Here is a 26,925-nt window from a genome sequence, read left to right on the forward strand (position 1 = left end):
CCTCTTTAATTCCCCTTTTAAATTTGTATTCTTACGAAACCCATAGATTCATTGAAATTCACAAACACAGATACGGTGGAAGCAGGCGCGCAGGTTCCGTTTTTCGCGTAAGAAATTGGAATTTTATCATTATTTTTCGGAGTCGATCCCTCTAATAAACTGATTTTCATGTAAAAAAAACACAATTTGTAATGATAAAAAGCGTGAAAAGGCTAGCTTATTCACATTTTTATGTCGCATTTTGACCTTTGGAGTTGTCGACGGTGCTCAAAGATTTCGTTGTCTCAGTCCCACACAGGCATCGCGTATCGTTCTCCTGTTATAAGCGCTTTTAGTGTTATACGCGAACTTTGGTCACGCGCGAACTTTGGTCACACCACTTATGCATGTTCAGTTATATGTGTATGCATAACATTACGTACATGCATACAGGGCTAGCTGGCACAAAGTTGTTGTTGTTTTTTGTTGTAATGGCAATCAGTCAAAACCTGACTATTATCACCAACGCCTTTCTTTTTAATATTAATTTCTTTCTTTCTCTTTTTTTTAAAAAATAAAAGTATCAAAAATATAATTTAAATATAGGCTTCTCTCTTTTTTTCTTATTCTTTTTTTTCCCCCTTAAAATAAAATGAAAGAGAAAATAGATGAAGAAAAAAAAAAAAAATAAATAAAAATACGACAAAATGTAGATTTTTGTATCCTGTAGGTTACCGCGTAGTCCTGTCCGTTCTAAGACACCGTCCAGACACCGTCCTGTCTCTCGGGTGTAGACAGGGAGCTCCCTTTGGGAGCCCTGGGTCGGGCTTCTAAAATGGGACATGAAGCATGATTTGACATGAAAATTGACGGAGCTAAAAATGAATCAATCAAAATGAAATTTATATGTATGAAAAGCTTACGTATCATATGTCATTGTCTGTGATTGAGGATTTACAAATTTGACGCAAAACGCGTTGCTGCAAAGTTAAAGATTGGTTTATTGAATGGCAATCGAGCACAGTGCGACCGATCCATTGACATTGTGTATGAGAGAGTAATTTTTTTTAAATGGATTGTAAAGTTCAACGTCAAAGTGACGGAGGTTTTTTTTCAAGTAAGGGCATGGTTTTACATGGAATGTAAAGGAAATGTTTCCTTCTTCTCATATCTCGATTGAGGATATTATTCTCAATTTCGATTTTTAATGGTAAAGAAAAGTGTAAAAAGATGTCGAGAATTTTACCATATGTCATGTAATATAAAATGCGCGCGGGTCGGTTGATCTCCCAAAAGGAGCGCGAAGGAATTGATATGGATAATAAATCTGTCGATTTGGAAATTAAACGAAAAATAAACGAACGATCCATTTTGTGTGTTGGGGTTAGCCGGACAAAGAACAGGCGGTATATTCTTATCAAACTATGATACAAGTATGCTATTGCTGTCTGAGTTTGAGACGGATGAAATTATTGTTGAAATACATATAATTTTACCTAAAGGCAGCCTTGTCCCTCGTCGAGGCTGTTATCAATCCTCTCCTTCCTCTTGATTTCTTCTTTAAAAATAATAATAATAATATTTAATTTTATATAGCGCTTAATACAAATGTCTCTAAGCGCTTTTTAATATACTATTACCCCGGTCATTGGATTCAGTGCTTGCCCGCACATACTGTGTGCACAATATCCACTCCCTGGGGAGAATTCCAGCCGGGCGTTACTGACGCTCACAAGCTGTTTGACCAACAATGACGGCCGCATCCTACCGGGTACCCATTTGACACCTGGGTGGAGAGTAGCAAGTGCAATATCTTGCCAAAGGATATTAGTGCCGTGTCGGGATTCGAACCCTCGACCTTCGCATCTCCAGTTAAGCGCCTTAAACCACTCGACCACGACACTTCTTCGTCCTGTCACTTAAATTCTTTATTCTCCTTTTTCTTTTGTCCTTTTCCGTCATCCTCAGTCTTTCAACTTATTTCTTTATCTATATCGATTAGCTCGCATCCCTCTTAATTACTTTCTTCTCTCTTTTTTTCTTATTTTCTTTTCTTTTTATTTCCTTCCCCACTATTTTCTCTCTTCCTTTCACTCCCCCCCTTTTTTTTTCTCTCTCTCTCTCACCCACACACCTCTCCATTTTCTTTGTTCCATTTGTGGACGTTTTCATTTCATTTCATTCTTTCGATCTGTTCACTTTGATTCTTTTCCTTGCATTTCCCTTTAATTCCTCTTCTCTCTCAGTTTGGCCTTTCCTCCACGGTCTCCTCCGGCTCCGTTCTCTTTTTCTCTTTCCTTTTTCTCGAAAGAAATTAGGCGTGTGAGTGTATGGGGCCTGAGAGGGGGGAATGGACCGGGGGTTCCCCCTCGCACGCTTAATCCAGCGTCTATGTGGACTAACAAGTCTGTCGACATGTATTTAAGAAGAAGAAGAAGTAAATTTAGTTTCTTGTTCAAGCTCTAACCAAGAATACGAGTTTTGCTTTCGCCTGCCTACTACTACATGATTCTATGACGTCAAATTGAACGGTAACTGTGAGACTAAAAGGAACCACCTTCTACCGAATGGGTATTGCGATTGCGATAACGCAATTTCGTGTCGCGGTACTTTTAATTCTGTTATACAATTATGAAATTCTATTCTTTACTTTAATATATCACTTTGCATTTTTATTAACTTTGAAATTGAAGCTCATGAGTTTTAAAATAAATATTTAGTTTTTATTTTAATTTTAACTGTAACATTTATCAATATCTATGATCGAGGATGAATATTACGCTGAGTCAGCAGTTTTTTACGTACACAACTTTTGCGAAAAACCTGCAGGTTCGGAGAGATTTCTACGGATTGCCCCATTAAGAAATAATTTGATACTTATAATTGTGGTACGTTATCTTCATATGTTTCAATGTTGAACTGATATTATCATAATCTATATATAGAATGTTCTCTTTTATTCCATGAGAAATTTGATCTTGTCTGCGGGGTATGTCGTAAACTAACTCACTACTCCTGCGACAACACACAAAGCTCCGCCAGCCGGTGAGACCATTGCATCGGCTAACTTCCGGCGGGTCATTCGCTTGAAAATAAGGAAGTGAATAAAGTAGTGTTGGAGTTATTTACGGCTTCATAAGTTCAGATCGGGCAAGCCGCGCGGCCGGTCTAGCCTGAACTTGGTGATAATTAACTGATAATATGAAATATGATAGTGATATCCCAAAGCAATAAGTGACAAGTCGCACCCCATTTTCCTGGATGAGATTGAGTCAATGTCGAGCGAGTGATGTTAATTAGACCTAACGTTGGGTCTATGTTAATGAATAGGCCTAGTCTAATTTAGATCTAGACTCTACTTATTATTTTATTTAGGTCTAAGTTAGAACTTAGAGTCTAAGTTAGATGGATTCGGGCTAACTCACCCTGGGACAACTCGGCCCTGTTGTGAATACCGGGCCGAGTTGTTCCGGCATGATTGAATTTGTTATGAATTTGTTTGGGGTACCGTTAGGGTTTGGGTTCAGCATTATGGTTGGGCCTATACAAAAGGCTATAGATCTAGATCTAGTATAGACTAGGGTGTGCTGGGCACGTCTGCCCCGGCCCGTATTTGCAGCGGGCCGAGTTGTCAGTGTAGATCTAGGCTAGGTACGTGAACAAACAATAGAATTAATTGAATCTCCTTAAAAATAGTAGACTACCATTTCAAAAAGCATGAAAAATACATCTAAAATAGTACCAAAATCATTGCCCTAGACTCTAGGTCCACAAATAGCGAAATAACAATAGTTTAATGTTATAAAAAACACAAATTTTCATTTCTTGGTCCCCCGCTTAACCACACAAGTCAATGGAGGTTGATGTGACAACTTGTGACCTTTTTTAAAAGCAGCAAGATGTGCAGCTGGTGGCTGTAATACACGAGGTCAGCGTAAAAAACAACAACAAGCGCATGGATAGTAAAAAAATTATCCTTAGGTCTAGCCCTAGGCTACCAAGTGTGTGACGTATGAAGCATGCACGGACCAGCATTTTGTAATTTAAAATTAAATTGCATGTTAGATTGTTGGCTCATACATGTAGTCATCATGAAGACAATGAGATGAGATTAGATTTGTGCTCCCATATTAAATTTTTAAGAATGTTTTTTAGATGATTTTGGGTGAATTTTCTCAGAGTTCCGTTGTAGTCATGCAGTGACTGTGCCTGTGTGTTTCAGTGAAAACAATACATGGGGGCTCGTTGCAAATTAGCCCCTGAAATGTCCAAAAGAGCCCCCGAAAGTCATAAGAGAGCCCCCAAAAATTTGCATAGAGTTCAATGCAAACAAAATAAAAAGTGTTATTTTCATGCAAGCAAGCTTGAAAATTAACCCCAAAAAAATTTCAGTATTTTTTCCCTGGTGTGTTTAGAAGTCTTGGTGCTGTAACTTTGAAAATTGTGTACGAATGTAGGTTATGCTAATTACTTTTTTGAATCCCCACAAATTTCTGCAAAGCCCTAAAATCTTCAGTTGCTTAAATTTGGGGGTCTAGAATGACCAGAGTCCAGAGATAACACAGCGCTAATATTGTTGTTAATTGGTATTCTGAACATCATTTTATCCCTGTGTTATCTCTTGAAGGACCGCCTCTATCTTATCTTTGACCACTGTTGACACGCCCATTTGTATGGACCCTACCAATCAAAATCTGTTTTATATAAGCATAAGTACGTCAACCAATAGGAATACTTTATGCCATATCTGAAGTTGCGCCTAGCGCATACTAATCTTGGGCATAATTAGTTATTTGGGGGCTTATTACGCGCATCATCGTTATGCGCTGTGGCATGTGGATCATGAAGACAAATCACGCTTTCACTATTGGTTACGATGAGAGCATAAATATCGTCATTTCCTAGCATGTAATTTCTTGGAAAGTTCTCATCTGTGATTTTTCTGGTCAACACACAATCTTTTTCTAACTCGTCTATTGGTACGAAGTTGGTTCTGGGCAAGAAATATTGCCGCTATTATATCACCACGAAAGATACAACCCCCCCCCCTACCTTTTGTAAATATTGTTGTAAAAACCATGTAAGATAAGATAAGATAAAAGATACAACAACTTCAGAATACCAATTATCTCTACATATTATCTCTCGTGCGCATATGCAAATGAGGATTAAACGCCACTTTATTAATAATACGCACAATTACAAGCGCACCAAACTATGAGCGCAGGCGCGGCCAATGAGATGAGAGAAAAGATACAACAAAAGATAACACAAAAGTTACAACAATGTTCAGAATACCAACTTTATCTTATCTCCAAAGATGCAACAATATTAGAGATAACACAGGGTTCAGAATACCGCCCCTGTTCTATAACTTTTAAAACAAATTGCAAAAAATCCATGTTGTGTCAGTTCTGATCATTGTGCAGCATGGAATTTCTAGGAATCTTGCCAATTTGTGTGAATTGCTAAATCCCACCCACCTACCTACATGTACCTACATGTAAATTCTAACGATAAAAATAACATTTACATCAGTCATAGATACTGCTCTGTCCAGTTAATGATTTAGCAATTCTATTGATCACCTTTCTTATTTTGTTATAGTCGTATCACTAAGATGAGCTTATTGGACCAATCAAAAATACAATGACTCACTTTTGATATCCTTATTTTGTCACCAAATTTAGAAAATGCTTATTCATGAAAGCATCTTCCTTGTTAGAGACAGATTGTGAATATTGTTTAATTTATAAGCTCGTGGAATGGAAGATTAAAATGAGTGGTTCTGCACTTGTGAGCATTTTGCAATAATATATGTGTGGATAGATTTCACCAAGTTTAGGAATTGCCTTTCTCTACAACAATGTATCACCAGTCTAAGAGCGACTCTGTTCATAGAACAAGTAAGTGACTTATATTGTAATATTAGAACTGTCGAAAATCATATGTTTTTTTCAAGATGCATGTTAAAAATTGGTTGAAAAGATGGTGTGGGAATGTATAGTGGAAATCTGGAAATGTTATTAAATTCCTATGAAATTTCACCAAGAGTTTGTTACGGTACTATCTATCATTTCTTTCCCCTCGGGCTTTTCATAAACAAAATTTATCTTCTTGTTCTTGAAGTACTGTGCATATTAATTTTGTCCTTGTTAAACTTTCATCAAGATTCTTCCGACTTCCAGGATTTCATTTATTCTAAACCAAATAGATAAACAGTACAACATTCTTTCATGATCACATGAAATTCTCAAACATAGTCACTACCAAAATTAATCAATTTAAATCATTTTTAAAGGATATACATGTGTATACAATGTACATGTACATGTACATGTACATGTAGTTTCATTTAATTCGTTTTGATTTCCATTTTCCAGTATACATTATACACTGTATAATGTGCTTTGATTAGATTTGGTCAGCATCATTATTTCTCTTTAGTCACTTCTCTTCAGTCTGAAAATCATCGCGTTGGTCATATATACACTGTAGTTTAGTATTGGTGCCAATATATTTCAGAATCTTTGCGTGCTTAAGAATCAATCTGAACCAGTCCAGCTTATAGATTTTGCAAAGGAGCGCCCTCATACAAGCAACTTGTGTTAAAACTTGATTTAAATTTTCATCAAATATTTTTGCTTGTGACTCCACAGTGTACATTGTACCCAATTGTCATTTAGCCATCATTTAATGTGGACTCATTAAACTCGTTTGGTAAGAAAGTATGATTATAAGTTGTTAAGTGTACAGTAAACATACCTTGTTCATGACATTAGACTGAAGAGGGCATGCAAATCATTGTGAATTCTTTTAAAGTATCAACACCAAAGATGTTACTACATGTACCTCGCATCATGCAACATTTGTAATATGTGCATAGATGATGTTATAAACAAGAATAAATCAAGTCTGAACATGTCATACGGTAGTAATAAAATAAAAGAGTTTGATATATTTTGTGTCAATACATTTCAATATCACTTATTATCCATTCAGCTTAATCAGCATTTTTGTCACTATTTTTACGAGGGGTCAACTTGGTTGCATTTATAGGTACCGGTATGTGATGCCTAGAAATCACATAATTAACATTAAAGCCATGAAGAGCATGCTTACAAGCATGCAGCTAGCCCTCTCTAGACCAAGAACATACAGGATACTTACAGGATAGTACAAGTCTACACCAATGTAAGTCCTGTTTCTGTTATTGCCAAGTACCTATAGCATACTGGTAGGGGGATTCTGTATTGAAGATCAAGGGCTTCAAGTAGCTGCGGCACATTGGCGCTCATTCCGCTCAAAATGTTAGTCTGGACCGCCGCAGCCCCATCTCTCCAGTATCAATATTTTTTAACATGGGCTCGTGCGTACGACTCTAAAATATCTGAACCGCCTTCTATCCATGGGTTCATGCAACCAGAACTCAGCGCATACATGTACATGTAGCTGTGTAACTACACATAGGTACTTGTTTTCAAGTCTGAACCTCATAAAGAAACCTTGTGTAACAAAACGTAGAGCAAAACTCATGTTGGGCATCTTTTCAAATGAAAACTTGATAAAGAATCAGGGCCCGCTTTAGTCTGATCGTCTTATCATATAAAAATCATATAAGTGGGTGGGGTTTATGGTGAACTGAACACGCATTGCAGATTTGGCCAGCTGACGTGTTATACGAGTAAAAAAAAGATTTGATATGTCTCTCTTTGGGTGTCTGTGTTTTTCCTTGAGTACATTTAACCCAATCACTACTTTAGAAAAATTAACCTAAGGTACTTTCAGTGGCTGTGTAAAGGAATTCTGGAATGTGCGAACATTACACATATTACAACTACATACTGATGTCTATGGCACATACAAAAGGGCATTGAAATTACCCTTAGGATGATTTATCAAAATTATTTGCGATCGTGTTATTTATATATAAACATGTATAAAGGAAAACAATAAATCAACCAATTTGATTTGGTAAATTTACTTTTTTTAAACATTTTTAAAAGTGCATAATATTTAGTTATTTACCGTACTATAGGCCTACTTATTAAGGACCCTGCTACAGGTAAACAATAATCTTGCTCTAAGACTCTAAGTGCATTTTTGTCATTTTGGATTAGTTTTACTGTCTTCCTGTAGTTCAATTCCAGAGCTATAAATATAATGTCCAGTCAGCAAAAATGAGACTGCCAAATTTATTCCAGTGAGTCACGTGTAGATGCTAACAAAAATAGACTAATCGATTATTGTGGCAAGGTTGAAGTTTTTGTATTGATGGCTCACTTCCCAAATTTTGCTGAGAATGTATGTACAAGGGTTATACGTTAAACTATGTACACAAACAAATGTTGTACAGTTGTATTTATTATTGTAGGTCTCGGCTCTGTAACAAAGGTTTGCAATTGATCACAAAATGGCAATGGCCAATCAAGGCTATCAAGGTCATTGTTGCATGCTCATATTGTTCAAAATGCTGACCGTTAACCAATCAGAATTGGTGGTTAAAATTTGCAATTGATTGCGAATTGTAAGATTTGTGGTAGGTACGGGGCCCTGCATTAAACTGTGCTATTTTCGCGTGATGAAAGAAATGGAGAGTTGATATCCCAAACCTGTCGGGTCGTATTATACATGCAGGATATCCTCTCCTAGCCCGATGTCTTCCTGTGAGATCACAGCGCTACCGGTCTGACTTGAATTCTCGGCTATTTTCAAACTCTGTCGTTGGAACCGAAAGAGAGAAAGAGAGAGGGAGGAGAGTGCGGAAGCCCCAAGTATACACAAAGTTGTACAGGACGTGAATTTCCTGTACGTGAAACTGCTGGATCTCCCCCTAATAAGGGAAACTCTGAATTCTGAATAGCATTGTATTTGTTGACAATTGATTCACCTCGGCTTCTCTCTTTCTCTCTCCCTCTTGCATTCTCACTCTCTCTGGCAACACTTCCGAACTCTGAGTAGTATAGACTTGTGATAACATGGTATCAAAACTTTCAGGAAGGACATCACTTTTCCCTTGATGTCATTCATTCAGAAACTTAATCTCAATTTAGAATTTGACATCACTGTGTTTTTCTCCGTGTCATTTCAAATAACCAAAGAAAACCCTTATAAAGACCAAGAAAATCAAATATGGGGAGTTAATATCACCGCGGACTAGAATTGGGCGAGAACGATTTTTAGTGCATGTCTTCCAAAATGATTCTCACAGAAACAGCACATGTTTTGCCAATGGGGACTTGTAAGTAATGCGATTTTCACAAAGCCTTTGAATTTGCTTGAAGTTATTTTGGGCCGGAAGTACCAAGTTGTATCCCAATTACAATTTGGTATATAGTCATTGTTGGTAATATTTAGATCCTATTGCCAAGTTGTAATGTTAAATGTCTGCATTCAGATACGATGCAAAGAATGTCTTATTTTCTTTGTATTGACAAATATCAATTTACAATTCATCCTCGTGTATTCTGATATTGTAAAGCGATCCAGTTTGTTCGGAACATGTTTATTTTTCTACAAAGCTGTGCTAATCAAATTGTGAACTCATCCATTGTTCTGTCACAATTCCATCTTTGTTTATTTAGTCTTTTGTATATTTGGCAAGCCTTGAAAAGAAATTTTTAGGAAATCATTAAACCATGTACATACAGTAAAGCACTTGTAGAATATCAGTTGTAACCAGATCAACAGGTCTTTTTTAATGTAACCATATCCTGCATTACCATGTCTATACAAACATGCTTACATTAATAAACCTCATTGCTACATCAGCCACGTCCCTGCAGTAGCACACGAGCACCCCTATGATAGACGCAAATAGTCCACTCAGCAATTTTTCTCTTCCCCTTCAACGAGCAACTGTCGAACGGTCTAGGACAAGCTTGTTGACATAATCCCTTAAATCAAATATCCCTCTGACTGTCGCTCGTAGTAGTACGCATCGTGCCTGCCTTACTCACTCACTTACTCGCAAGTAGTAACTCTTCCTCTCATACTCCCTCCCCCTTATCCATGCTCTCTCAATAACAGACTGGCAGCCACCCCAGCCACAGCAGGCTCAACAGCAGTTCACGCCAACCCATTTCGGGCAGAGCAGTCTTGCAGGACCGGCCGACTTCTCTCACTTCTGTAATTTTGCTGACCAGGCGCAATCCGTCCAGGGTCAGAGCTTCGGTGACCATCAGAGCTTGGCCTTCCAGCCGCACCACACGCAGACCTTCCAGCAGCAGGTATCGCAGAGGACCTTCTTTAGTCCAGGTCATCTAGCGGACCGTACAATCTTCCCACCTGAAGCAGCCATGGTGCGTAAGGCCGGACCTACCAACATGAAGGTAATTAGAAGTGGCGTCTGACTGTAGTCATTGGTCATCCACAAGTTCAGGCGTTTAACAATTAGGATATTTAGCTGGGATGTCTGAGAAATGGAATGGTTCAAAACCTTAGAATGCCTAAATATCTTTTGGTTCATGTCACAACAAGGTATTTTATCCCTTTGGCAGACACCAAATCTTTGTGTTGTTTCAAAAAGGACCTTATCTATTTTCTGATGCAAAAGGCATTTTATTATATTAAACAAACAAAAGAAACGTCATGAGATCAAACAAGAAAAGATGCTAAATCACAATATCTTTATTTATCATACTTTCAACATTTGTTTGGCTCAATTTCTGGCAATTTCTTATTGCATTGTTCAATCAAATGTCAAACTTTTAATGTTTGAATTAAAACAAAAAGAAGTATCCTTTAATGTGTATCTCCAATAATGGTGCACTAAACAATTTTTATTGTCCAAATACATGTATACAACTAATTAAAGTGTGCTGTTGGTTGGATTGTGATCTCTAATATGTTAAGATTAAAACAAACCAAACAATTAAATGTGGTATTGACCATTATCCATATCCACTGAGTGTTAAAGGCCTGAACTTTTTGTGGGTGATATTTTGAATGTGCATCTTCGTGAGATAAAAATCAAGTGAAAGACAAAATGCACATTAATGAACATTTTTTTAAATTTATCTTGATGAATCTATACACATTTCTGTAAAATTGTATTCTTCCAGACTTCAGGTTTTGATAGCCAGTTATCAAACTTCCTGAAAGTATCAAGTATTCCAGCTCCAACAACCAACACTGTTGATGAGTGTGATTTATTTATATTTCCCCCCTTAAGATCACTTTCAGATTGTACATTATCAATGAAACCAAGAAAACAGCAAGTTTCAAACAAAGGTTTGGATCCTTCATCTTATTTTTACTTTCATTCAGTTGAACTGAAAGTGAATTTTAAATGAAGGTGAGGAAAGACAAGTTATCATTTTACAGCTTGTGCAGATAACAGAACCGTCTTTGAAAGTTACAGATGAAATGGGTGATGTGACTGAATGTCGTCTGTTTGGAGCCATAAAGGCGTTGACTATGGAAGTATTCTTTAACACAGAGTCAATGCCCTTGTGGCCCCAAGCAGATGATATTTTCTCAATTTCATGACTTTTGGGAAGCTTGCTAAATAAATCACACTTGATACATAAAGACAAACGTTGGTAATTCTATAGTTTCTGCCTAAACTAGTTCAAACTTCGAGAACATCCTAAAAAAATGCTCTATAATGATTTTTTATAAGATACTAAAATGATCAACAATACCTTCTTGGTGCAGAATGACTAGTCATGGTCAAACTCTATTCTAACCGTGTGTATGATCAATGAATATTGCGATATTGTACAAATGAGCTTCAGAGTTGACCTTGGGCTAGTTATTCTACATCAAGAAGGTATTGTTGATCATTTTAGTATCATTTTAGGCATTTTTAGGATGTTCTGGAAATTAGAATTAGTTTGGGCAGAAACTGTAGAATTACCAAACCTTTGGTTGTTGGAGCTCTATCATAGGACTCATTGCATGCACTTTGAAGTAACATTTAAGTATTATCAAACTTTTTCAGAAAGGCACGTAGTAGCTATAGTATGCGAAAACAGGTAAGTGGGGGTAATAGTAAAAGTATGAGCAAAAAGTTGAACTATTTTGAACATGCAAATGATTCCCATTTGAATGTTTGGACCTCTGTGCCATTTCTTGAATTTTCAGCTGTTTACTCTTTCGTAATCATGTGCTCATATTCGCTGTGTTTGAATTTATACTGCAAGTAGAATCTCTTAAATCATAAATTTCATACATCTTCCCTGATATTTAAAATTTATATTTATAGCATAATGTCTCATTGTGTATCATTCAAAAAGAAGAAAAAATCCTATGATGCAGATCTAAAAGAGAGTACATTACATCATCGAGAATAAAGAAAACAGACACATTTCATTGTAAGATCTCGATTCAGAGGTATACATGATCATGTTTTGTTAATTGTTTCATTGAGTCATACATGATAATCAAATCTGGTAATTCAATTACTATCAACAAACATGGTAAAGGGCTGTGTAATGTTCATCATCAATGTGCAACACATAAAGTGGAAGCATAACATTAAACATCAAAGTTCCTATAATTTCCAACTGCTTTCAAATATTTCTACTCAATATTACATTTTCCATATTTTTATACCGACAAAGATGTTTAATCAGTTTGCGAAATGGTTCTCTTTTCCATCTTCCAGTGTGTGCCTTTTCAAAACTGTAATTTATTGTGTTTACCCACAAAGTATTCTCCATTTCCATCAATGCATTTATCAATTGTTGCACATCCTATATTTCCATGCTTTACTACAACTCAAACTTTAAAGCCCGTCTGTACTAGTTTGGCCAGGAGGGATTAGAGCTACCTGCAAGGTCACTGACAGGTGGTTATCTCGTCAAATCAGCTCTCAATTAACATAAGAAATAGAGGATCATGGGGGACGAACAGGCACCGATTAGGTATTGTTTGCTAAATAGAGGGCGCAAGTAGCTATGAGTAGTGCAGTGGGGCTTTAAGCCTCCCCTACATTCTACAATGACCACATGTATTCGTGAGTGTGGATTTCCTCCAAAACATGTCAAGTTTCAACGGCATGGAGGGTAGCCTCCGTCTTGCATTCCTTGCTCAGCGATGTGTTTCCCTGAATATCCTGGGCCCGTTAAGATGTCCTGATTGCCTTGACATGCGGGAAATCAGACAAATTGGTAGGCATCCCTCTCTGGCCTGTGGGGTATCTTCCCTGCCAACACTGCCTCAAGCCATATATTTGTTGGTGGGCTTCATTTGATGATCATCAATGAGGGGGAATGCCACATCTTTTCGCAATGAAGAGATGGAGGTAGACAAGACAAAGAAGTGCAGAAAACTTTTTAGTCTTGAAATATTTGTGCAGTACCGTAATATACCATTTGGGGGCCAAAAATTTGTTTAAACTGAAAATCGCTATTAGAATGCAAAAGGCAGATTTGTTCAAAAAGAGGGAGAGCCATAAACGTAATATTCTGATGATTCTTTGTCCTGGGCATGCCTTGGTGCTGCTACATGTACATGTACGTGTGTGCACAACTTTTATAAATTTAGGAGAATGCAAAATGTCTAATATCATTATGGGCTTGCTGCAGTACTTTGTTAGGTCTGCTGTCTTTGTGAACGTCAACACTTTGAATTTTTTGATTTTCCAAAAATATTACCACATATTATACTTTCAATGAGGGCTCCATTTATATTTTTATACTTAATTCATTGCAGGCTTGCGCCCTTTGTAAATGTACATGTCTGTATCTAATCTGTCATTACTTCAAAGGCACTCACTTAAATGCGAAGGATTTTGTTTCTCAAGAGATTTGACTTTCCACCCGATAGTGCCACAATCTGTAGTTAACTCAATTAGTTTTATTGATATCCATTTAATAAGTTTCATAATGCATATTGAGTCATGGGTGATACAATCTTTAAGAATGAAATCGATTAGGACCAGAGTGAATTCCCAGTTGATACTTCTTGCCGTTAACAAGTAGGTCTACAGAGAAATCATTTCTTTTGTCACTTTTCTATGAGCCTCGAAAGACGAAAACAACAGCATTCTATTTATAAATTTATCACAATTTCACTGAAATTTCAGGGAATGAAATTCTCAGCCTCCTATTTAGGCTTTCTTTCATTCTCTTGCTTGTTTCTTGACGCGGTTGCAGGTGTCTGCGGAAAGGGAGAATAAAAGCGCGTCTCGGACCTGTCAGTTCCGTTTAGAGTGTGGAAATATCCCATCAGGGCTGCAGGGTGGGAAAAGAAAAATGAACCTTTTTTGATCTGTTTGCTTGACTCGCGCCAGGCGGAGTTTTTCCTGCTCTTGTTAGCGCAGAGGAAAAATGTGGCGATGATTCAGAGTTGAGCGAACAGGAATCAGTGATAGCAATCTTGAAAGTGTTCTGATCGAGAAAAATTATGTTTTTCTGCGCTTGTTAGAAATGTAGGAAGGAAGATGAAATTATACAATTTAGATGCAAGCTTGCAATATGGTGCTGATGTGTATAATACACCACACATGTTCATATGTATCGGTTTGTAAAGTCTGATCTTGGGCCTCTTCAATCTCTATTAAGCCTCCCTTTTCTGCCCTTTGATAGCCTACTTTATTGCGAAAGGAATATATGCTTCTTGTTTTTTCTCCTCTTTCCAGAAATAATGCAACATTACTATCAGAGATAATTTTGTTGATAACCTAAAGTTACTATCTTTTTAAAAAGGCAGGGAGAACTAACACATGGTCTCATGACATTGATCTACATTTACCACACTCAACCCAGGTGATGTAAATGGGTACCTCGCAGGAATTAATTATTTGAATTGCTAGAGCGCCGCAATGGCAGCACAGCTAAAGCCGGGGTAATAATCTCCAAGTTTGGAAGCGCTTTAGTGATTCTAATAAGCGCTATATAAAAACTGAGTATTATTATTTTTATTATCATCTGACCAATCATATTGCTCACAATCCTCTACCCATTTTGGTTGCAAGACAGGAGTTTTTTCCTTCTGTTTATAATCCCCCCCCCCCTCCAAAAAAAAAGGTGTAAATGCCCTTTAGGCTTTGGGTAGACTATATGATTGTGCTTTGGTTTGATGACTTTCATGCAAATCTGCACGTATTCCACAAAGTCAATAATATCCTGACCCACATCGCATTCTTCAGTAGTGCATGTACACTGTATTGTATGACCCACAGCCAGAATCAATATCAAATAAATGAACATTATTGAATTCATGTCAATACAGACACATTGTCAGAAAATTCTCTTTGAAAAAAAAAAAATACATTCATTTTCCAAACAAGTGTAAACAACACTGAACATACATGTAGGAGCAAACATTCACAAGTACCCTTCTCTCTGTATTAGTTTACAGAATTGATAAGTTTTATCTCAGAAACACATGGAGACATCTCTGTGTTTGGATAGAATGGAAATATTGTTCAAATGGTCATGCTCATGGGAGCCTTTATGCATTTATGCACGTAAGCATTTTTTAACCATGGGGCCCATCAAGAAGAGATTGGTACAGTCAGGTCAGAGAGATAAGGAATTATGAAGATGAATTATTACAGAGGTCAGCAGTTGACTTTGAGAAAGTTTGTCAAATATTAACTTTTCTAAAAGTATAACATACATTGTAGTTGGGTCAAAAGTGAGGTAGAAATTAGGGATAATAAATATTTATAATCATAGGTCGGTTTCCTTAGTTTTAGATTTAAGGCAGAAAAAGTAATTTGAAACGTTTTGAAAGGAGAACAAATCGATGGATTCTATCATCTGCTTGCTGCTAAAAGGCTCCCACAGACAACATGTTCATTTCTGGAAATAAGATAAATGTATTTATTATTAATTAACAAGTATTTGTTTGAAAACTTTGTCAGTGTCAGATGGAACTTTTCCCATCATTCACAAGCAGCAGCACACTTTTAATGCATTAAAAAAAATGTGATTGCGGTGAACTTTACCAAGACTTCTTCCCCATATTCCAAATCGAACGATTGCCTGAAGTATTAGTATTTGGGAAAAAGTTTTATTTGCTTCAGCTTGAGGTAGCGATAGCATGCATGTGGTCTTCCAATGATACATTACAAAGTCATACAACATCTCATAGGTTAATGAACTATGCTGAGAAAGTTTGCCTATTTCATTTCCATTTGATTATCAGTATGCTGGTTAAGCATTAATTAGCAACCATTTCTTACCACAGCAGAGTCCTTCTGCGCTCTTGTTTTTTGACACGCCTTTTGAAAAATAGGAAGGAGGAGGCCCTTTTTTTTTCTATTTTTATAATCAGGCTATTTTTGAAGATGACTGCCACCTTTTTTTAATTTTAATTTAATTTTTTAATCAGAATAGATCCATTTGAGCAGTGTTTTTCATGTTTTTTTTCTTTAAAAAAAAAAAGATCAGTTTTTTTTCCAAAAAAATAGGAGGTGGCCCCCAAAAAGGAAGCGGGCGGGGACGCTAAACATGTTTATTTTTTGTAATGGCCTAATGCGACCCAATTTGTAATTCTTCATCTTGTAATCATGAGAGAAGAAGCATGAAGGTCATTTACATAATATACATGGCAGACTAGACTTAGACCGACTGCCTCGTGGCCATTTTGTAATTTACAGAGGAGAGGATTGAAACAGAAGACAAAAAGAGTCATAGACATGCACACTCATATTTTTATTCAAAAATTCAATGTCCTGTATCATATGATTTTGGACAATTTCATCATTTCTAGTCCTACATGTAAATCGAATGATTACATGAAGCCAGCTTTGGGAATAAAATTTGTTTGCATCAGCTTGAGATAGCGATATCATATACGTGTGGTCTTAACATGATAAAAAGTCATACGACATCTCAGACGTCAATGAACTATGTTGAGAAAGTTTGCACAAATAGATTGTCGGGCGTACATGCATTCATGAACATGTATCTCAATGAGATATTAAGAAAGATTGTATAGTGGGCATCATGGGCATCTTGTTTTTGTATGACACTCACATACACATATACATATATTTAACAAATCTTTGTACTTCAACACATGATCTTAGATAATTTCACCATTACCTAATTTCTAATGCTGTAAAAACTACTTTAGAAAATGAACTTGGGCAATAATTCTAGTTCTAGTCTTGGACATGACTTGTATGAAATGTGATTATTCAGCAAAATGTAGTCTACCTGTAGTCCTGTACACCCATGTGGTGTTTATTTGCTTTCAGTATGTAAATATCTTTACGGTAATAATTGATAAAAATAAGAAATTGCATCATTATCTTACGTCCTTGCCAGTGACTTTCTGCTTTTTATTGACAAAGTAAGCTTGGTAGGGCAATAAATTTCCAAGTACAACCGCCCCATCCAAGAGCCACGTGTGAAGCATTTTGTGGCCAGCGTCTGTGTTTGCACAACCTTGCATTTTGCCGGATCAGCCGATTTGAGCGAGACTTGGGATAGGGCTATAGTTTGTTGGACTTTGTTCCTTACGACTTGAAGAATAGTCCATCATAAACTGGATTAAAACTTAACTCCAAATGTAGAGAGCAAAAAACCTGCAGAAATTAATGAAAACAAAAGCGTGTACTCGTGATGCAATCAATTTGAGTCTTTCTGTACTCTGTAGTTAATGAGAATTGAGGCAGGAAAATAATGTGTAGAATCACAATATTTTCTTATGTACCAACAAATTTGATTAAAAAAGAATATTAAACTATTCCGAGATGAAGGATGGAAAATTAATGGAATAAAGATAAAAAGTAAAGCATCATTTATCTTTGATGGGCAAATGGAATTTAAATTAAAATTTTTATGAAGTTGTATATTGTTTTTTTAGATATTGAAAATAAAATTGGTGGGAGAATTCAAAAATCTTCCTTTTTCCTCAAACTTAAGATGAGTATAAAATAAGATTCGTAATGTAAAAAGGGGGCTAGGGGATTATAAAATTGTACCCCCATTCTATTCTTTAAGAGGATTGTACAGTATATTATGAGTGTCAAAGATTTCAGGACATCAAAGTTTTTAGTTTTTCCCTTTTCTCTTTTCTATAAAAGAAGGTTGCTTATGATTGGGAGAGGAGATAGGGTATTGAAAGGGGGCATTTTTTATTCATGAAGTTTACATTTGAGTGTAAAAGAATAAGGAAATTAAAAGTTTGTCAACCTATTATTCGTTTTGAGTAAAGTTTCATGACCAGTGTGAAAGGGGTAAGATAGTAGAAGGTACTAATACAGGTTCAAGTTCCCCTACCCCCCTAGGAGGATTTGAGTCATTTACCAATGTTATGTGACAAATCTAGGCATCGCCGAGAACTTCCTTCCGGCCCAGGCAGGAAAATTTCTCCTCTCTACCGTGTTGTGAGAGAAAGAGAGAGAGAGAGAGAGAGAGAGAGAGAGAGAGAGAGAGAGGGGATCTGTTCACATCTAGGCATTTGTGTAGTCTTAAAGCACAGACTTTGTTGATTTCATTGTATTTAAACCTCCTCTCATTTGGGTCACCTCCATAGGGATCTTCGTTACATGTACTGTGTCTATGGACATAATTTGCCAACAATTGGGCCATTGAGGGATTATATTTGAAGTTCCGTGCAAACAACGAAGATAAGTAGTTAGAATAATTTGGTATGATTTCATAGCCTAGATTCCAGGGGGGTGTTTCACAAAGATCCTAAGTTGAACTTATCTCTAAGTTGGACTTAACATTTATGGAAAGCCATTAGCATCTATGAAAGTATTTTGTAAAAGTATTTTTAAAAGGCATAGAATGTTTATTCAAATCATTCATATTTTCTATTATCAAGGATATTTCATGTTCTCGATATGGAATTTATAAAAAGTCTAAAATACTTGAATTTTAGCTTTTGAATATATTTAATTTTAAGGCTACAAATGGCTCTCCATAATTTTCAAGTCCAACTTCGAGTTAAGTTCAACTTAGGATCTTTGTGAAACACCCCCCTGGCCTAGTTGTTGGTGGGGTGAGTGGGGAGTGTGGAGGGGGACTTTCTTATTTCATGTCGATATAAAAATGCCCGCATAATATCCTTAGCCTGATAAGTATTGTTATGTTGTGTATCCAATTTTAGTCTACCGGTACTATTTTGTGTAAATCAGAACCATAAAACCCCCTCCATATTTCTATATTCTAAATTAATAATAAAGACTTTCCGGTCATCTTAAAATATCCTCACATTCTTTTGTCTTTTACCCTTTAATTTCTTAAATATTTTGGGGATATATTTTGTTGTTACTGGCATATTTGCTTTTTATTTCACTCATATGGAGTTAAAATTTGTGAAACGCAGATTTAAAATTTCAGGTGTTTAACATAATTTACCAAATTTCTGCTGCATTTCATAAATAACATGAGTGTTCCTTATAACAGGCCAATATATTAGATTATCTCATTTCCAAGTGTTTTTATGAGACACATTGTAGCACATGAAAAGCTCAGACTTTGGTGAAGTTGTCTGTCATCACTTTTGTTTCCAAGGAACTGCTAAATTAGTTTTGAAAAGTTCATGATGTACTAATAACAGTCCATGACGAACGAACCTTACAATGTTTAAAGGACAAAATGCCACTAGATCAAGGGTACTCAATTAAGCTCAATATTGCCTTGACATTTTGGATTTAATTCATAAGAATTTACATCAATTTGAGTTATAAAATGGGAATAATCTCAAGGAGGTCAGTTTAATAACTAGAGAATTCCTTTTATATTTTATATCTTTATAGATATTTCATGTAAGAAAAGTTTTGATGTGCAGTAGTAAAAACTATCAAGATTGTGAAATAGATGTGGATAAGAAATTATGTCTTGATATTAATATTGACATTTTTTTTCAATTCTATCACAAAATATGCAAGTATTGTTCATCATTCAGTAGACTTTCGGAAAAATGCCCCAAACTGAAATTGAACAAATATTCAGCCATGGCCATGTAAGCCAAGAATTTCAAATCTTGAAACAATACCGGTACTTGCCTTGTTATTACTCACAATAGTTCAAATCCTTTAATAGAGACTCCGAAAAAAAAGAGCTCACAAATCACTTTTTTACTTTGTCATTACCCGTAACAACAAATTACATGGCTCGTAAAGTGTGCCTCAAGATAAGAATCAAATAGAATGGTAGAAACTAGAAAGATAATGTTTCCTTGAAATTGCTTTCTATTTGATGCATCAGCATAATAAAAACCAACAACTTCTCATGTTTTCTCCATAAAATTATAATTTGTATAAAGTGCCTTAATCCTTCCGAAAAAATCTCCATGGACTCTGTGTCAGTGGCAGTTAAAATCAGTCAATGGAACGACATCAGATTAAACGAGCTTTCTCTTTAGGAGGTGAGGAGGTTGTCATTGGATCATGAAATATCTCCTTTAACGCATTAATGTAGTCATTTCCCTTATGAATTAAAGTGCTGAAGAAGGGAAATTTATGAAGCGGGATGGAGATAGGATCTTGGTACATAACCTCGGGTCGTGTTTCTCCTCGTATGTGTCTAGAGCGTAGAAAGAGAGAGAAGGAGAGGGAGAGAGAGAGTGTGAGGGAGAGAGAGAGAGCGAGAGAGAGCATGAGTGATAATGAGAGGTAATTAGAAATATCAAGGGGAACACAAGGGGAGTGAAAAGAGGGAAAGTCACCCTGAAGTGACAGAGAAAAAGTACAGAATAGCGAGGTTTAACCATTGTATTGGCTTGTTAGAGTGCACATTGCACAATCGTATCCAGACCATATAGTCTGTTAACTTTTCTACTAGACGGCAACACATGCACAGGGAAGTAATGATATAGATTGGGATTAGGTATAAATTTAAAGGCAACAGGGAAGACAAAAGAGTCACAGAGAGATTGTCACAGAATACGGAGAAAGATTTAGAAAATTCATTGATTAGTTTAGCTGTTATGATCTACGGAAAACCTCTGAGAAAATATTAACAACTTGAGAGTAGAGATAGTACTGGGGCTTGAAAGTATATTTATGCTGTTAAAGAGAGTTGGCGGGGAGAGAGCAAGAACACTTGAGAGACAGAGAGAGAAACAGAGAGAGAGAGAAACAGAGGGAATGAGAGTGGAAGGGGGTATTGAAAGGAAGAAGAAACCACACAAGTGCCAGAATGCCAGGTCCTGAGTTGTTTCAAGGGATTAAGAGTCGATTGGTCCCCTGAGAAGGCCCCCCATCAGTCATTTCCCCTTCCCCCTGTTTAGGATCAGTGGCTAGGGAAGAGGGTATTTCCCCCTTTCCCCTGAGCATCACCACAAGCCCTCAGTACACATGTAAAGGGAAAGTTGACAGAAGCACCCCCTGTATATACAGAAATCCTATTCATATTTATATATTCATATTTAAATTTACATGTATATTCATATTTATATTCATATTTAAAGTGGACTGGTCATGCTCAAAATTAACATACTTGGGCATTTAAATATAAACGTCTTTTTCTAAGGTCTCCATTTTCTTCTTCTATCATATCATTAATATTTTGTCGTTAAAAGTTATGTTGATTCCCGACTCCATTGAGAATTTCTAAAAAATAAAACGTTTTCAAAATCATCAATCATATTTCAACTGCTTGTACATTTATTTTGACTCACTTGCTAAACGTCAATGAGTCAATGTACATGTACCACCACAAGAATTATGCAAAAACAAATGCCTTTCAAGCTTTAAGTGATATGTGAACTTCATATAATGTACATGTAAGTGTACCTGAAGTTTTTATGACATCAAATCATTAAATCTTAAATTTTTTGTTCTCATTAACATTGATCAATTTTTGCATATATCCGCATCTACAACATGTATGTACATTAGCATTGCACATTTGTGAATTTTAAACTTACATTCTAACTGAGTGTGCTTCTTCAAGCTCATTATACCCCCAAATTATTCTGACATTTCATCAAATTCAACATACGGTAGCCTACCGGTAGTGTTTCCATTTTCCCAAAATGTTATCAAATGTGTGTGTTTTTTTCATAAAATTTCACCTTCCAGCTGTAACTGAATATTTATTTGGGGGTTGTTTACTTTGAAATGTAGAAGTACTATGAATCACATTTTATTTTTAAATTATCTATATTTTTGTATTCAAATTAATTGACATGCATGTACAGGTGTATTCACAATTAAGGCTTGTTCAGACATGACGCGACAAAACTGCAGCAGTTTTTATGATACACTTTACATTTCTTACAACACAAAGCTCAGTGAATATCCTAGATTTACACGTTAAAAAAAAATGAGGAGGCTATTATTTTTGTTGCGATTGAGCGCCATGTCTGAACAAGCCTTTGCCCTGTTCATAGTACAACCTGTACATGTATCGTTCTGTTCACCCAATGTGAAGAAGAGATTGAGAATGTGACAAGTATTCATCACATGTTGATGTTTTTGTAGTTATTGTCTGTTTGATTGTAAACATTCCTTAACTGACTATATTGAATTAAAACAGTGATATAAGAGTAAAGACAAAATTATGTTAAGAAGGTATTACAATGTGAGGCTATACAGGTATTCTTGAACGTAACAGTAACTTGAAAATCTTTGGGTTGTACCTATCGTATAATTTCCAGTGCAGACAGTCGTCCCGTAGCGTTTGTCCAACCCCGGGAATGGCTGCCTTTACCAAACCACTCGCAAGGACGAACGCAAACCAGCAGTACAAGTAAATCCAATGTAGAACAATGTCTTGTTACTGATTTGATGATTTAAAAAATGTGTACAATGTTTTTATTCCTTTGTTGTTTTTGATGGTGTTGTTTTTATTGTTGGTGTTGTTGGTTTACTATTATGAGTGTGTTGACAAATATTTTTCTTGGTGGGATTGTGTACAGAATGATAAAAAATGAAGGAGAGTGTATTTCTTACCAATTTATGTTGAGTATTTTAACGACAAGGATTAAACTGTATGTACAGTTAACTCTGCATAGTAACTCCAATTTGCACAAGTCAAATGAATTTTTGGACCAAACTATGCAAAATGTGTTAACACTTTCAAATTCTTTGCATAAGTCGAACCATTGTTTGTGGTCTCAACAGAAATGCCGAGTTAACTGTAGTGTCACACAGTGCAGATTGGTTTTCTTCTGATTTTTTGCAGAAGATTTGATCAAAATTGGTCAAATCAGAAATCTGACCAGATTCCTTCAGCTCCATCTAAGCAGTTGAAACTGCCTTTCGTATACTTATACTTGATGATAAACATTCTCTCCTGAATTTTACGACTTTGATAAAAAATTGTCGTTTCATCCAATCACCCTTCATTTTATGATGTTTATTCAATGTGTACATGTACTTGTCAATGACATAGTAAATGTTGCACGATACAAAGGCATGAGCTAAACCTACATAAAATCATTTTTCTGTTATGAAACTATAAATTGTTTGCTCTCCTAAGAAGGTAAACAAAGTAAATTGATATGAACTTTGTTGCCATTTCCAGGTTTGTGTTAACTATTCTCTAAAGCAGAGAAACCTGGCCCAAGCGATCATTCTTTAACTTGTATATTTCTTTGATACAGGTTATTGATTTGTAATAACTTGTGCTTCATTATTTTGGTAACATGTTTTTACCAATACCTGTTATCTCCTCTTCTCTTTAGATTTGTTTTCTTTTCTTTTTTTCTCTTCTCTTTTCTTCAACTCACTTCATCTTGTCAGGATCCATACACTCACAAAAGAAAAACTTGTGCTCACATCTCTTTTAAATGAAGCAATTCTTTTTTCTTTTTTCTATTTAGATGCGGCAGGAGATTCCTGTGCAGCCGCCCGAACAAGTGATCAATGATGATGAATTGATGAGCTTCTCGGTTCGTGAGCTGAACCGTCGGCTTCGGGGCTTGCCTAAGGATCAAGTGGTACAGCTGAAGCAACGTCGTCGTACCCTGAAGAACAGGGGCTATGCAGCAAACTGTCGTGAGAAGCGAGTCACTCAGAAAGAATCTTTAGAAGTGGAACAAGATAGACTCAAGATGGAGGTATGTGATCTCTAAATCCAACATGATTCCATTGGATGTACATTGTGTAATTTAATTATTAAAACTATCAAAACCCTAAAAAAATTGCACTTCAAAATGGTCATGAAGTGCCTCAAAAAAGTACAAATCTTTGAGTGACAGTACTCTTTTTCCCAAATAGACTGTAGTGTTATAACAAACGTTACAAAAACGTTTTTGAAATTTCGAATTCCAATCATAAATATCTTGATAATCAGACAAGTGATCGGCTTGTAAACGTCATGGGATTCCTGACTGACCTAAAGGTCTATAATTATGATTGCAGCATGAGCTAAATCCAGAATCTGAGACAAAGCTACCCAATTCCTTTAAGCAGTAATAATAATAATTATCCTTGCTTACATGTATATAGCGCCTAACACTTACTTTATCAGAAGTCTTAAAGCGCTCTACAATAATGCAGCATAATTACCCTGGCTTTAGCAGTGCAGCTGTATTTGCCATATATGTAAGCACAAAATGAATGTAGATATTAATATTGTGTACATCCTTTCTTCTTCTTCAGGTTGAAAAGCTGGCCGTTGAGAATGCCAGGCAGCGAGAAGCCCTCGACGACCTCCACAGGAAGTACAAATCCCTTCTCCATGTCACTGCCAAGAGTGGTCCCGAGAAGATCAAGGTATTGTCTGGACCGTTGACTATCGCTGACCTTAACAAGGACAACACCATCCCTGGTCCAAGCCACCGACAACAAGATGGGCCTGTTGCAGGCGTCATGGTCAAGCAGGAGATCGTGGATCAGAGATTGGGGGATTAAAAGGAGATCATCCCAATCCATTTATGACTTTGTAAAGATCTAAGTTCAGAGATATGGACTCTATACAACTGCGATCCTTGTTTGGTATTTTTCATCCATGTACATGTAGACGTGGTAGATGAGTAGATCCAAGGCAGTAGATCCAAGATTGGAGATTAAGATTAACTCTAATCCTGATCCAGTCATGACTTGGCACAGCATGAAGGCAAATGTGGACCGTATATGATTTTGAGATCAAAGTGGATTGTATATGAAGTGAGTACAATTAGGTTCTAGCAGACATCTAAACAAAGACGGAGATCAGGATTAGCCTTCTAATCCTTATCCAACTATATTGTTGCTCATAGCAGAGATTTGGAGTCTCCGTTTTACTCACTTATATTCCTCTTTAGTCCAATATGGTTGTATGTGGAAGAAGAGACATACAGCGCCCTATGAAAGATTGGGTACACCTCAAATCAGAACTGATTTTTCACTATCACCAACATTTTATTCATTACCAGTGTTGTGGCACTATAATTTGGTATCAAACTTAAGAAGAGTAGTCATCGGCCTTCAAGTCGACGCCAGTTTGACTATTGTTAAATGTTTCGACATGGCACTAATATCCTTTGGCAAGATATTAACCTACATTTGCTAATCTCCATCCAGGTGTTAAAATGGGTACCCGGTAGGATGCGACCGTCATTGTTGGTCAAACAGTTTTTGAGCGTCAAGTAATGCCTGGCTGGAATGCTCTCCTAGGAGTAGAGATTGTGCACACAGTTTGTGCGGGCAAGCACTGAATCCAATGACTGGGGTAATAATATATCTGTAAAGCGCTTAGAGACGTCTGAGATGTATTAAGTGCTATATAAAAGCTGAATATTATATTATACTGTTGGTGTATAGACTGGGATGATTTCACATGATATGATTAAAATAAAGATTTGTTTTATCCATTTTGATACATGTAAATTTTGCGAGTCAGTGACAATGCATGTACAGAGAGGAAGGAGATAATAATATTACAAATGTCACACTTTGTGATAAAACGATATGAATGAGTGTTGATTAAGCTAAACCGTTAGGTTAACTGTTTGCAATTATTTTTGAGTATGGTATGTATTATGTGTATATTTCTGGTTCATCAGGCATTGAATGTCAAATAGTTTTCTAAATTGAAATAAATTCAATGATATTTCAGTATTTAGCATCATTTTCTTATTTCTTGCTTCATGTCAATTTCATAACATGATTAAATATGTGGTGTATTTGTTATGTACAGTAACTCCACAAAAGCAAAGATATTTTCTTGTGTTTAAGCCCTCTCATTGACTTAAAAGTGTATTTCAAACTTTTGGGAAAGTGCCTATTTCTTTGCTTGTTTTTGTACATTTTGGCAAAATATACTGGTATATTTTCTGTCTTGTAAACCATTTAGAAGTGTTGGAAACTCTTGGGAACTATTTTGGATAGAATTGTTAAATTCTCAATTTAAAGACGGATGGATGTGAGTGTTGACTGTGGAATGATTGGCGTGTGAATGAAATATGAGTATGTAACCCCTTCTTATTTTTCTTTTGTAAACTATTCTGAAATGAAAAACATCTTTCAAGTATTTCATAGCATCATACTTTATACTAAATGTCATGTTTACTTGTATGCAGTGATGAGATTTATACAAGTTAAAGTTACTTTATTAAGTTTCATATATATTTATGCAGATTAATTTATTTCCTGATATTGTATGCTTGGATTTTGTCAAGTGTGGTTGTGGTTACTGTGTGACTGAGAATGTGTTTGTTACTATGTGAACAAAATGAGAAACTGATTCTCATTATATCAATTTTTGTATTAGTTTTAGAATTAATTTATGTTGATATATTTATTTCTGTTTTGAGGAGGGGGGGGGGGGGGGGGGGTCCAGTAGAAAAAGTGAAAGCCAGTGCCTTTTTGGGGGGTTGAAAATTTGTTTCTATATTCCTCCTCTCTTTTCGGGAAGGGGGAAGGAGTTTTGCTAAAATAAAAAATAAAAATCATCAATACTTATTTTGGTGAAAACAAATGTAATTTTGTTTAGCTCAGATACAAGTAATCGATTGGCTCCTAGTAGACTTTTTTCATTCAACTTCAAATTGTTCTTGCATTTGATATTTGTGATATGATCACCATTAAAAAGTCAGTTGCCTAAAGCCTGGTTTATAAAGGAGGATGCATGTAGTTGATGCTTGAAAAGTAAAATGATG

The 26,925-nt window shown here is 36.1% G+C and overlaps 1 protein-coding gene across 2 annotated transcripts; it reads left to right on the top strand.

Annotated features, from left to right (window-relative positions):
- Positions 1–2,754: 2,754 nt before the first annotated feature.
- Positions 2,755–25,986, top strand: LOC754022 (transcription factor MafK). Of its 2 annotated transcripts, XM_001184118.4 has the most exons (4): positions 2,755–2,867; positions 10,009–10,310; positions 23,665–23,901; positions 24,446–25,986. In XM_001184118.4, the coding sequence occupies exons 2-4, from the start codon at positions 10,278–10,280 to the stop codon at positions 24,695–24,697; spliced, it is 522 nt and encodes a 173-aa protein (XP_001184118.3). In that variant the 5' UTR covers positions 2,755–2,867; positions 10,009–10,277; the 3' UTR covers positions 24,698–25,986. The 2 variants fall into 2 exon arrangements, with proteins under 2 accessions (XP_001184118.3, XP_011669041.2); XM_011670739.2 differs by lacking the exons at positions 2,755–2,867; positions 10,009–10,310 and adding an exon at positions 22,039–22,589.
- Positions 25,987–26,925: the final 939 nt, after the last annotated feature.

The sequence above is a fragment of the Strongylocentrotus purpuratus genome, unplaced genomic scaffold (genome assembly GCF_000002235.5).
Source record: "Strongylocentrotus purpuratus isolate Spur 01 unplaced genomic scaffold, Spur_5.0 spur5_scaffold_14, whole genome shotgun sequence".
NCBI classification, from domain to species: Eukaryota; Metazoa; Echinodermata; class Echinoidea; order Camarodonta; family Strongylocentrotidae; genus Strongylocentrotus; species Strongylocentrotus purpuratus.